Raw genomic sequence first — 13,665 nt, 5'->3', positions numbered from 1 at the left:
CTTGGGCAACTCAAGTTTTTCCACTTTAACCCTGGCAAAACCATGTCTTCACGGACCACGTTTTTTGCACAAGGTCAATGTCATGCAGACACTGAAGTGAAAGTTTAATGCCTTGGCCCTAAATCACAAAAGGCATCCTATACAACTGTGTGCTTCCAGTGTTGTAGCAACAGTTTGGTGAAGGTCAGGTGTCCACAAACTTACAATGATTGTATTAAGAATACATTGTGATGCACATGAGTTACATCTAAAACCTCGTATATTTATCATCTCAATGTGGATTCTGTTCATTCAGCTACCACTTTTTATTATATTTCATTTATTTATTTTTATTGAGCTTCTTAGCTAATCAACATAGCTTAGTAATTAAAGAACTAGAGGACAGCTTTCAAAATCTGTGACATTTATTTTCTTTGGGCTATGCGATACAACCACAAAGACATTGTGCAAAGAAAGCAATGATTATGACACTTCAGGAAAGGTGACATGCATAAAGCAAAAAAACAAAACAAAAAAAAACATACATATATATATATAAAAGATATCTGTTCAACAAGAGGACAAACAGGATAAAGAAAGCAGGCACTAATACTGATAAACGTAAGCTCATTAGCAAGACAAATGTAACATACCTCAGCATCAATGTTTGTTTTAGTTTTTTTTTCTTTCTTTTTTTAAATGGCCAAAATTTTAACAAAAGCTCAAATCTTTGAAAAAGATCATATAAAAATATTCCGAGCTGTGATGGTTAGTATTAAAGGTGAGACTATTAAAAAAGCAAGCATGAAGTGTCACATCTAAGTGAATTTTGTTCGAATGTCTCTGTTCACTAAAACTGCATCAGGTTTATCAGCGGGTCGAAAAAATCAAGCTCTTCTTATGTTAAAACATCATGTCTCTCCAGAATGTGCTACTGATCGTCTCTACATTACATGTGACTATTTAGTTTAAGGGCATATGAGCTTATATGGTAAAAAGTTAGAGTATATGAAATTTAAACATACTTATTTGACACAAGTGTGTCTCTTTCACTAGATAAAAACTTTGAGATAAAAACCTTAGATATTATATATTTGACTTATGACCAGAAGCACTGGCATTCTTTTTTTTTTATTTTGACACAATCAAAGCAAAGATTTCTGTAAAATGTTTTTTTCTGTGCAAGTAAATATCTGAAACATTTGTAGACTTGGTAAAACACGTACAAAGGCGTAGACTCATGTTCATTAGCACACTGTGTCTATAGAGGCCAAATGAATTGAACATAAAGTTTAAATCACTGCACTGGACAAATGACCAGAGAGCAAGCAGACATAAGTGCTATTTTTTTCTTCATTTACTTTTTGGGTAGAAGGGGTAGATATGCTTGGAGAAGAACCCAAAAAGAAGAAGAAGAAGAAAAAAAAAGGTACAGAAAAGCAGAAACAGGTCCTTGGTCACTCATCTTCTGTGTGGCTGCCCTCAGACTGCTCCTGTGAAATACACCAAAAGTCGAGTGGGTGACACGGCACATGAATGTACATACCAGAGTCTCATTGCCCAGAATCCTCAGCTCACAGGTTTGACAGCTAGTCTCAAGAACTGTCTTAGGGGGCTTTTATATGTCACACTGGTGTGAGGTTAATGAGGCAAAGCATAGGGCCTGAGTGCTACACTAAATATTAAGAGACTGTCCAATTCTGATTGAATTGACAAGAAGTCAAAGTCAAGAAGGACATGAAATGGTGACTGAAGAAATTCATTTGAATTTATATCAATGTTTGCCTCAGAAGCCTGTGAATACGATTCACTGCACACACACACACATATACACTACATGGCCAGAACAGGATAACTGACCACCAGAACCCAATGTGTTTATTAAAAATCCCATTCCATAATCATAGGCATGGCTATGGGTTTTTTTTTCTCTTTTTTAGGCAAGCTTGCACTAGATTCTGCACCCATTAATTCAGGTAATGATGCAAGGCCTTGCGTACAGTGCTCCTATTTGACTTGCCCAAAGTTCACAACACCGTCCTTGTGTTTCTTCTTCTGCTCAGACCTAAATCCCTCGCCCTGGTCGTTTACAGTACATTTGTGTTTGTTATTAAACTGTACGCGCATTAGTGTGAACAGAACCTATTTAAAAAACACGGTCGGTCTCCCGATTACAGGCATAATCCACATGTCATATTTGGGAGACTGTCACTATAGAACAAAAACTAAACAAATTAGGTGTTTTTTGCTTTGAAGGGTAACTTGTCAGTAAGGGCAAGAAGGTGAAAAATGTGTTGTTTTTTCCCACCATTATTATTGACACTCCTTGAACATGAAATGTCTGGAGGTGGTGGAGGAGTGACATGCATAGTAATTATCACACAAACACATGTCACATGGATCAAATCTGTCATAGTTAGGCAAATAAATAAATATTTATTTATTTGAATAAAAGTGTGCCTGCTTAGATTTATTTATTTTACAAATAACATTAATATTTACACTTGCATATATTGAAAGTTGGGTTACACTGCTTAAGTAGATTTTTTTATGGGTGTGGCATTCAGATTATGCAAATCACCTGTATTGTACACTACCGCTCAAAATTTTGGGATCACTTAGAAGTTTTAGTGTTTTCCATGAAAACACACAAGAAATTAGTCTGAATAGAAAATATCGCAAAAGAACAAGACATGCTGTCAGAGTTAGAAATAATGATGTTGATGGAAATTTGTTCTTTAAACCTCGCTTTCATCAAATAAAAAAACCAAAACACACATTTTGCAGCAATCACAGCCTGGCAGACATTTTAGCTGTTAATTTTTCAAGTTAATCTGATGAGATTTCACCCCATGCTCCCTGAAGCACCCCCACAAGATGGATTGGCTTGATGGAGTCTTTCTCCGTACCATACGGCCAAGCTGCTCCCACGACAGCTCAGCAGGGTTCAGATCCAAAGACCGTGCTGGCCGCTCCATTTCAGTCAGAATTCTGGCTAACTTTAATTGTTTGTGAAATAGATATAATTAATTGTGAATGGTACAAAAATTTGTTTTTTTCTGAAAAAACAAAGAAATGATCCCAAACTTTTGAGCGGTAGTATAATGTATTTCCTCCTTCTTCATTGTTAGATGTTAAAGCGCCCACGACTGTTAAATAGCATGCATACCACTCCTATTAAACACAAGTACTTTCCTTAAAAAGTCAAAGGAAAAAGGGATAGAAAAAACACAGACTGCACGGGTGAAATGTAATGCGATGAAACAAAGTAGCAAAGACATATGAAGTAAGATGCATTATAATGTACTGTGTTTAACATGATAAGCTGATTTTAAGTGGACCTACATTCTCCTCCTGCTCCTCATCACTGTCATCGTCACTGACCACAGGCTTGGCCTTGACCCGGCTCGGCCGCTTCTTGCCCCTTTCTTGGCTGCGTTCCTCCCGCTTGCTCAGCCTGATCTTTACCTTCACTGACTTAGCTGGGATGAGAACCATGTCACAAGAGTGAATAAAATGTTTTATTACCACGCTTCCAAACGTCTTTAAAATTGACCCATAATCCATCACTGCATTTTTGTTTGCATGCAAGCAGAGTAAGTACAGTACGCGCCAAAATATACAGTACTGAATCTCACGCATGTCGGACACGCATGTTTTTTGACACGGACGGGGCAAAGCTCTAGACACGTATTCCCAGTACTGAAAAGGAAGTTGTGTTGTGTTGTGCATTTGTCGTTGGAAGGGGGTCTCTTTTCTTTGGAAAAAGTATTATTTTGTTCCTCATTATTTTTATTTCCGCTCATAAGGAAGCATCCGTGAATGAGAACTGAGTTTAAAAAAGGTGACGAAACAATCCCTTCCCGTACACATCCCATTCCCCAATCTTACACCACCTGATGTAAAGATCCGGCAAGAGCTGTGCCTGTTCTCCTTTTGCAGGAATCCGCATCAACCTTTGTTGAGAATCCGGGTTAAAAATCTACGAGAACTATATGAACACTGTCTACAGCGAGGCGGTGCACTCACCTCGTCATTACATTATGCATACAGTACTGTGGTAAATCAACAAGATAATAGTGTGTATGTTAGTTTCCTTGAGGAGAAATAAACTCACAGATGACCACAAGGTAATATTGTTCGTCTTTTAATTTCAGTACTATATATATTTTGGCACATACTGTAAATATATATTTTTAAAAATTACCTCGGAATTTATACTTTAACTAAGGAAGAAAACCTAACTAAGCTTTTGGCTCCCTGAACCATACTGTATAAACCATCTCTGTGAATTCCTTATATTTCGTACATTTAATATGAAATTTTAAGATCACTGTATTGTAACAAATCATTTAAATAGATCTGGTTATTTATGGTGCCAACACGGCTCATCATACTGGAGTAACAGGAGAAATATATAATATTTTAAAATATATTTCTCACACTCAGTCTCTGATTCCTCCTCCTCATCCTCGTCATTGCTGTCGTCCTCACTCTCCTCTTTGGCAATCTTCTGCCTGGCGCTCCTGAACACGGACTGCAGCACTATAGAGTCTTCAAAGATCTTAAAGAATACAACATCAAAAAAAAAATCTTAACAATTCATGAATAAAGAAAATGGTAGACATGATTCATTAAAAAAAAAAAAGAGTTAAAAATTATGAGCAATTGGAGACTTTAATTAATTATTACTTGTTCATTTATTTATTTATTATCAGACTTTACCATCTTTTGTATAAGTAGTGCCTGAGATGAAGCTCCGTATTCTGTTTACTTGAGGCAAAGAATTTTAACAATTCATGGTGCTATGGGAATGCAGGAGGAATTGTGTTCAAGTTCAAATTCTCTTTACAAGTATTCTGAAGCAGATAAAATGATGGAATCAATTACAGAGTAGAGGATTTTGGCCCATAACCCTGAACTTCCTGGCAAACCTCCGGAACATTCTGTGGAAAGTTATTTTCAACTCTCATATGGGCGAATTTTTTTTTTTTATAAACCCTAGTCCAACTGCGCTTTCGGTCTGAACTGGAGGACGAACGCTAAGATGTGCTTTCAAATCACTCACCTGAGAGCCTTCTAGATTGTAGGTTTGAGCGTTGTGACAGAGGAGCATGACGTCTTTTTCCAAATCGCCCAAGCTCCGGTACTTATGGTTGCGCACTCTCTCCTACAAACATACACACACCGCTGCTTAAACCATTTATTACAATTGGAAATCGCAGCAGGAACAATGCGGTCCAACGGAAATGTTCTATTCCAAATGAAATGAACCCAGTAATGTCAGGAATGACAAATTACAGCAATGTCTCATTGTGCACTGAAAACTTAATTCCACATGTCTACTTATTCCTGTTATTATCAGCCCTGAGTAATGGAAGTGCCACTCAAGATATTATCTGCAAATAATGTGTCACAACAGTGAATATGGATTGTACTAGAGAATAGAGTTATCTCTGAGGAAAGGAGTTAGTCCATGCTTTTATTATTTTTTTTACCTTTATTTTTTTAAAGTCCACTGGCTTTCTTATCAGTTCATAATACTCTGGAAGCTCTTTCCTGGAAGGCAGTTGTACAAACACCTCACTGAGCTGGCGGCCTGATCTGTAATTAGAGAACACAAAGCCAGTTTGAGAAAGATTCCTTCGAAATAAATGACGATTAATTAAAAAAATATATCAAGAGAGATTTTCTGTTCATGAATTTTGATGCAGTATGGCTTAGTCTAATTAAATTCTACTACGACTAAAATGGAAAATATCAAGGTTACACCGACTGTACTGTAGGCCAAAGTATTACACCTACAGTAGACTAACACACGGTGTAATACTTAACACCAGTGATTTCATCTGACTAAAAATGCATCTATTTATTTACATCAGAGATCATTTTAAAACAATTAGTTTGACACAGATACATTTTAGCTTTAATTAGCTATCAGAATTCAAGAGGGACCAAGGTTTTACATACTGATTGATTCTTTAGGAATTAAAAAAAAAAAAAGACATTTATTTATTTGTTAATGATATTTAGAACCTTCTGATTGGCAGTGTACCTGTGGATTTAATTAAAGACCTACTGAGTTGGTCTATCAGGCAAGATCTAAGAATAAAAGTGGACCTGCAGAAGTCTAGTTAATAGCTGAAGATAACACAAACATATGTACAAAGAATGGCATGCAAAAATAAAAGTCTTATAATCAAAGACACTGCATGGTTCATTTAGTAGGCACAAATAACTTTTCAGAGATGAATGAATTTTGTCTCAAGACAACGATAAAGAAGCCGGAGGCATCAGGTGCCAAACAAGTACATTATTCTGATAGACTGCTGTGCAAAAAATAACCCTGACTGTAATGATCAGGTAATCACCAGGATGAAAACCTTTTTTTAGAGGACACAAATTAAAATGCTTAAGCCCTACATATGGGGAAAAAATGTGAGAATTTAATTTAAACACCACTCTCCCAACTGTGAGTCATAGAGGTAGATGAATAACACAAGCTTCTGTGGTGTTCTGCAGGAAAAGAGATTGGTGCAGTTTATGAAATAGATGGCATCATAAGAAGAAGTGAAGGTTATTTAGAAATACTGCATTTTATATAAGAAAATCTACTGGGACTTGTATGGGAAAGACCTTAATATAATACCAAGGAAATAAAACCATAATCACTTCCCTAAATTCCACAGAACTGAACCTAAAAAAAGTGTGCACTAAGTAAAAGGCCAATAAACCTGAATCTAACATCATTAAACACAAGAGATGAAATGAAATGTCACTTAGCTATTTTATTTAAATTCTCCTTTATTCTTTCTTAACTATCCCCCATTATGCACACATCAAGAACATACAGTCGATAAAAAAGGAAGGAAAAAAATATCAAATGTTAACAACATCATTATGCTACCTCAACCTGAGTTAACTAAGTATTCACACCCGCAGTTCAAAACCCCACTAGACTCCCCTCCTTCTCTTTCCTCTCAGCGGAGTCAGCACTGCCAGCCAAGGCATGAAACATAGCCTGCACTCAAATCACATTATTCAGTGCACATTTCATGATAAAATCAAGGAGCATACTGGTGTAATTACAGTCTCCCTGAACACCTCCATTTTCTGTAATGGGATTTTCTGAAATGCCTCATATAATTACACTCATGACCGTTTACCATCACACTCAAAATCCTATTTTAAATCAACTAAAGTGAACATAGAGGGAATTTAACAAGATGCAGCATTTCTGCACTAGTTGCATAATGAAGAATCTTTAATGATGCTCAAAAGTGTTTAGAAAAAGGGCTGGAGACAGTTAATGAAATGTGTTATCCTATCTTGGTTTTAATTTGTATAAAAAATGGGAACAAACTTCTAAGATCACTCTTTGTTTCATTAATTCTCTATACCACTTTACTTTTGTGAAGCCTAGAGCCTATACGAGTGTACGCCGGGCACTCGACCGGGTATTACCCCTATGTCACCTACGCGGTTTTGTGCGGTGGCCGTAAGTACGGTTCACCATGATTCACTGCAAGTTTTTGGCGCTATGAGTACTTTTCCATCTTTCCGCGCAAAAAATTAAACATGTTTAATTTTTTTAATTAAACATCAATTTTTTGCTGGTCCTCGCGGAAGCTTGCGGTCCTTACAGAACTTTGTGGAACGCCAGCGGAACGTCGGCGGGCAATCGCGGCAACTAACGGTGCCTAACTCTGCATCTCACCGTGAGTCAAACCACATAGGTGAGATAGGGGAATACACCATGGACAGTGTGCCAGCCCTTTAAAAATCATCTTGTGAGCCATGTATGCTGCAAAACAAACAGGAGAGAAAAGGACTGTAGTGCAATTAAAGTGTGGAACCATTGTTGCTCAAGTATCCCAGTGTTCCACTGGATTTACCCTGACAAATGGTGCTTACATAATCCTAATTTATCCTGAACTAACAGCAAGCAGGCCCAGACTTCCTTTGCCACATGGTGCAATTGCCAGGCAAAGCCTTGTGTGGAATTCCCCACAGTCCATGGCAATCTCAGCTCAATTAAATAATGTTGGAGTATTTCTCTGTATGATGTCTGGCGAATGGAAAGCATGTCCGACGAGCCAAAAAGCCGTACCAAATGTCTACCGTGCAAAAACAACACCGTCATTATGGGAATAAATTTGACACCTGAAACCGTAAGAGCTGAAATGAGGCCCCCAGTGGCATACTTGGGTGGTGGGGCAGAGAAACATCAGAGCAAGCAAGCACAGACCATTTAAAGACAGGATCACAGACATCTCATCTTTCCAGAAGAGAAGTAGAATAAAAAAATAAAATAAATTGGTCGTATGTGTGTCCCAATTCTCAGTACATTACATAACTTCCAATAAAATGAAATCATCTTGGCTCTCCCAGTGAGTGTTTTGACTGCCTCGGAATTGTAAAGAATGTCAATTTGACAGTCAAAACAATATAATCCATCAAATGTGAAAAGAAGGAAACTCTGAGTCACATGTGTGGAATGATTTGGTTTATTTGTGCATTACCCATCTCTGTAGTTGACAACTGTCTCGATGATGGCGCTCATCTGTTTGGTGAGTTTGGGGGGGTTGGGGGAGAGCTTTTCGGCTGGAGGTCGTCCTCTCCTCTTTTTAGCTTTGTCCCCGTCCTCACGTCGGCTGCCTTTGTCCAAGTATCTCTTGCGCTTGCGCTTCTTCAGGCGGATCTCCTCCTCCATCTCCTCCAGGTTGCCATCCTCGATCGCCTGCAGGACCACACAAAATAAGCTTTGCAAACTAGAAAACACATTTACTGTTTTTAATCAAACACTGACTGAATACTGCGATGACATTGACCATGACATTAATTCATCTAATTTACAGTATCACACAGAATGCAAATAAAAAATATTTTTTTTTTTTACACAGCATCCTTTTCCTACGGGTATGAGAAAACCACTTGTTTTTTTTAGAGACCATAAAGATTAGACTTTGGAGCATCGTAAAAAGGTCTTGTGGACTGAGTCCAGATTGACCCTATTCTAGAGCGACGGGTGCATCAGGGTAAGTAGAGAAGCACAGGAAGCGATGTACCCATCATGCATATTGGCCACTGTACAAGCCTCTGAAAGCAGTGTTGTACAATAATCCCCTCTGAACAGTTGATATTGAGATGTGTCTGCTATTTGTGCTCTGTAAAGCCATAACAGCTCTAATCTGAGTGAACTCTAAATGAACTTCTCCTCTGCAGCAGAGGTAAGTTTTGTTCTTGCAATCCTGGGAAGGTCTACATGAGAGCGAGTTTCATCATGGTGCTTGATGGGTTTTGCAAATGCACTCGACAATACTGTTCTTGCAAAAACTATTCTAGAACAGCTGACCTTCACGTCTTTAAATAACATCTGACTGTTGTTGTTGTCAACTACATAATGTCGTATGTGTTGTTTTAGTAATGTTATAAAATGAAAATTAATCACAAAACAAAAAATATTAAATTAGAAGTTGTGACCAAACTTTTGATCGGTACTGTACATCTCTCCACTTCTCAGATTTGGCTGGTTCCAACAACCTTGTGCTGAGATCATTTCAGTAATTGTCTTGTTAACTCAGGTGAGAATGTTGATGAGCACAAGGCTGGAGATCATTATGTCAGGCTGATTGGATTAGAATGGCAGACTTGACATGTTAAAAGGAGAGTGATGCTTGAAATCATTGTTCTGCCATAGTTAACCATGGTGACCTGCAAAGAAACGCGTGCAGCCATCATTGCGTTGCATAAAAAAGGCTTCACAGGCAAGAATATTGTGGCTACTAAGATTGCACCTAAATCAACAATTTATAGGATCATCAAGAACTTCAAGGAAAGAGGTTCAATTCTTGTTAAGAAAGTTTCAGGGCGTCCAAGAAGGTCCAGCAAGCGGCAGGATTGTCTCCTAAAGAGGATTCAGCTGCGGAATCGGAGTGCCACCAGTGCAGAGCTTGCTCAGGAATGGCAGCAGGCAGGTGTGAGCGCATCTGCATTCACAGTGGGCGCAGACTTTTGGAAGATGGCCTGGTGTCAAGAAGGGCAGCAAAGAAGCCACTTCCCTCCAAAAAAAATATCAGGGACAGATTGATCTTCTGCAGAAAGTATGGTGAATGGACTGCTGAGGACTGGGGCAAAGTCATATTCTCCGATGAAGCCTCTTTCCGATTGTTTGGCATCTGGAAAAAGGCTTGTCCGGAGAAGAAAAGGTGAGCGCTACCATCAGTCCTGTGTCATGTCAGCAGTAAAGCATCCTGAGACCATTTATGTGTGGGGTTGCTTCTCATCCAAGGGAGTGGGCTCACACACAATTTTGCCCAAAAACACAGCCATGAATAAAGAATGGTACCAAAACACCCTCCAACCCCTTCTTCCAACAATCCAACAACAGTTTGGTGAAGAACAATGCATTTTCTAGCATGATGGAGCACCGTGCCATAAGGCAAAAGTGATAACTAAGTGACTCGGGGACCAAAACTTTTTTTTGGGTCCATGGCCTGGAAACTCCCCAGATCTTAATCCCATTGAGAACTTGTGGTCAATCCTCAAAAGGCGGGTTTCTGACAAATTCTGACAAACTGCAAGAAGTGATTGTGAAAGAATGGGTTGCTATCAGTCAGGATTTGGCCCTGAAGTTGATTGAAAGCAGGCCCAGTCGAAAAGCAGAGGTCATGAAAAAGAAGGGCCAACACTGCAAATACTGACTCTTTGCATAAATGTCATGTAATTGTCGATAAAAGCCTTTGAAACATATAAAGTGCTTGTAATTATATTTTAGGACATCACAGAAACAACTGAAACAAAGATCTAAAAGCAGTTTAGCAGCAAACTTTGTGAAAACTAATATTTGTGTCATTCTCAAAACTTTTGGCCACGACTGTATACACAACCACAGGCAGTTAGATTTCAGACCCAAAATAAACAAACACAAGGCTGCAAACAAAAATATAGATGCTTTTAGTTCAGACTTTCAAGTTTCATTACATTAAAGTGCAATAATAAATTGCAGTGGGGGAAAAGCATTTTGACGTGAAACCTTCCCTAACCCGCAGAAACTAAGACAACAATTTTAATATAAGAGCACAAGGCTGTTCTTGGAGATAGATATTATCTATAATGTTGTCTGAATATGGTACGGTCTTAGCATGAAAGATTACATCAAGACTCTGTCTAGCCATTTTATTGTACTTCAGTGTCTCTTAAGGCTGAGAAATCCAAGTCTGATTTATCTTGTAATAATACAGGCTGTTTATAAACTCAGCGGTGCATTCAATACAATTTATTTATTGAGTCATCTGAATCTAAAGACATATTTTCTAATGCATATTTTTATGTACTTTTGTACAAAAAAAACCTCTCCTCTAACACCATCCTGATGTATGTTAGACTGGCTTCCAAAATGAGACCTTCATCCAAGTCAAAACAACAACGTACTGTAATAATGAAAGTCTGAGTAAACAAACAACACACAGCGGACACGGATCTGTGGGTTTTTTTTACCGCTCGGCCAACTCACTAGTCACTCTGCCCAAATGTACTGTGCCCAGGTCTCCCCACAACTTCGGGCTTTATGCACTAGACCTTGGCTCGATGGATTAAATTCAGCACAAATTAGGCAATGAGGATGTGAGCTGGCATCTTACAGGGATGTGTGCCTCAGGGAATTGGAGGTGCACAAGGACAACCTCGGCATATGAAACAAGTGTGTTAGTAATGAGGCGTCAGATGGAGTGTCAGGGCTAATTTGTTGTCTATTTCCACTAGCTGTAGTGAGTACAGAGTCCGACTAATTAAAGCTGTTTTCATTTGCGGGACTGTCTAAGAAGCGCTACGTGGACATAGAGAATTTCAAAATAAAAGAAAGAGTGAGTAACACAGAGTGGAAAAAATGGCTTGAGATTCTTTCTAGCAAATATAAAGCAAAGTATTATGTGCTTGTGAACATTTTTCTGCAATAATCCTGAGTAAAATCATCTCTTAACACTAACAACCTGACTTGCTCAGATGTAGTTAGTTGTCTGTGAGATTTTGAAAAAAAATAAATAAATAGTGTGATGACAGCTTATGCAGGCAAAAAATGTTTGACAATCTCTTTTAATTAATTATTTTCGATAGCAATGTAAAGAGATCCATTTAACATATTGAAAACCAAACTAGTGGCGACAAAAACTGATTTCATGATAGAACAAAGAATATATGAGGGGCACTTTAGTCAAACCCGGTAATTTCTCATGAACTTGGGTGAAAAACCGATGGACATTTACAGAAGACTTCAAGCACGATACAGTTATCAGACTGTTAGCTGCAGTAAAACTTTTGCATGGTGCAAATGTTTTAAAGAGGGACGAAATTTATTTAAGTTAAAAAATCTTTAGAGAAGTTATGGGTTTTTTTTTTTTTAAAGACGAGGCAAATGATTTTATCTCTTCTTCAGATGAAGGAAACAGAACTAGAATGATTATTACCTGGCCTTCATATATATACAGTAGTCAGTTTTATTAGTTTACACATGCTACTCTAAAAGCAGAACTTTTAGGCTTAGTAAATCACTGTGGGTGCTGTGTAATGCAAAATGAATTTTGGCAGCAATGTCTCTAAATTACAAAATGTAGTACACCAAACTCATAAAATAATAGTATATCCACTTGATTAACAAACAACTTTTTAGGTGTTAAGTCGATTGTATGTGCACATTCGATTAAATAAAATTGCTGTATACGAGAAGTGTATATGAAATGTCAAATGTGTTAAATCAGTTACATAATATTACATCAAGACTTGGACTATGCTAAAGCCTAGGTCATGCGACGACATGTGTCTTCACTGGGCTTGGTTTGATTAGTAAAATAATTAACATGTTTGGCCTTACTCTCAGCCACTGTTTCTCAGTCAGCGTGTCACTGTAGTCCACGTCCCTGCGATGGCGTGATCCACGGGGGAACATCTTCTCTTTCTCTTCCTCACAGGTGAGCCGTTCCACTTCGGCATCGTCTTTGATGATCCAGGATGGGAGCTCGTCCTCCTCCATCAGTCGAGGCCTACGCTTAGGGTTACGGGCATCTTCACGACGCCGATCCAGGTCCATGCGCTAAACGGGCGAGATCCATTTTCATTCCCATCGCTTGCTGTTTTAAACTTGTAAAACTGGTATATATACCTGAGGATAATCAGTTAATTGCATGTAAAGGAAGAAAGAATGTGACCATCATGTTATTCTCACCATGAAAAGCTCAAATTCCTCCTCACGGCGGGCAATCATTTGATTTAGCGTTTCATCATCTGGAACCTCGTCTTCTTCCTGTTATTATGAGGAAACACAAATATAAGAAAATATAAAGAATTAAGTCAGGCAATGTTCCTGTTTCAGGTTACTGTCTGTGTAGTCATTAATGTGTTCTGTGGGAGGTTTCCTGTCGGTTCTCCAGTTCTCGTCCATCTCCCAAAAACTAGCAATGTTAGCCTTTTTTGTTTGTAAGCGTAAAAGAATGTGGCAAGTGTGTGACCATGTATGTATGCTGCTGCTATTAGGGGTGTATTTCCATCATGTGCTGATTGCTAGAATCTGGATCGAATACAGGTAGTCCCTGAGTTCCGTTCCTTCTTACGTAAGTCATATTTGTTCTTAAGTCCGACAAAGTATGGTGCAATTTGATGCAAATATACAATGTAAAGCATACCAATCCACTT

At 38.3% G+C, this 13,665-nt stretch overlaps 1 protein-coding gene across 2 annotated transcripts in view; it reads right to left on the bottom strand.

Annotated features, from left to right (window-relative positions):
• Positions 1–386: 386 nt before the first annotated feature.
• smarca2 (SWI/SNF related, matrix associated, actin dependent regulator of chromatin, subfamily a, member 2) overlaps positions 387–13,665 on the bottom strand; it is a 54,962-nt gene continuing 41,683 nt past the window's right edge. For both annotated transcript variants that reach the window (XM_053480666.1, XM_053480668.1), the window contains exons 27-34: positions 13,199–13,276; positions 12,848–13,066; positions 8,502–8,719; positions 5,478–5,583; positions 5,048–5,149; positions 4,423–4,543; positions 3,325–3,461; positions 387–1,472 (exon numbers count right to left, since the gene is read on the bottom strand). In XM_053480666.1, the coding sequence (XP_053336641.1) occupies positions 1,437–1,472; positions 3,325–3,461; positions 4,423–4,543; positions 5,048–5,149; positions 5,478–5,583; positions 8,502–8,719; positions 12,848–13,066; positions 13,199–13,276 (1,017 nt within the window). In that variant the 3' untranslated portion in view covers positions 387–1,436. The remainder of the gene's footprint in view (positions 1,473–3,324; positions 3,462–4,422; positions 4,544–5,047; positions 5,150–5,477; positions 5,584–8,501; positions 8,720–12,847; positions 13,067–13,198; positions 13,277–13,665) is intronic.

This window comes from Clarias gariepinus, chromosome 21, assembly GCF_024256425.1.
Source record: "Clarias gariepinus isolate MV-2021 ecotype Netherlands chromosome 21, CGAR_prim_01v2, whole genome shotgun sequence".
Taxonomy (NCBI): domain Eukaryota; kingdom Metazoa; phylum Chordata; class Actinopteri; order Siluriformes; family Clariidae; genus Clarias; species Clarias gariepinus.
The sequence above is the reverse complement of the archived record's forward strand: the minus strand, read 5'-3'. Positions and strand labels throughout refer to the sequence as shown.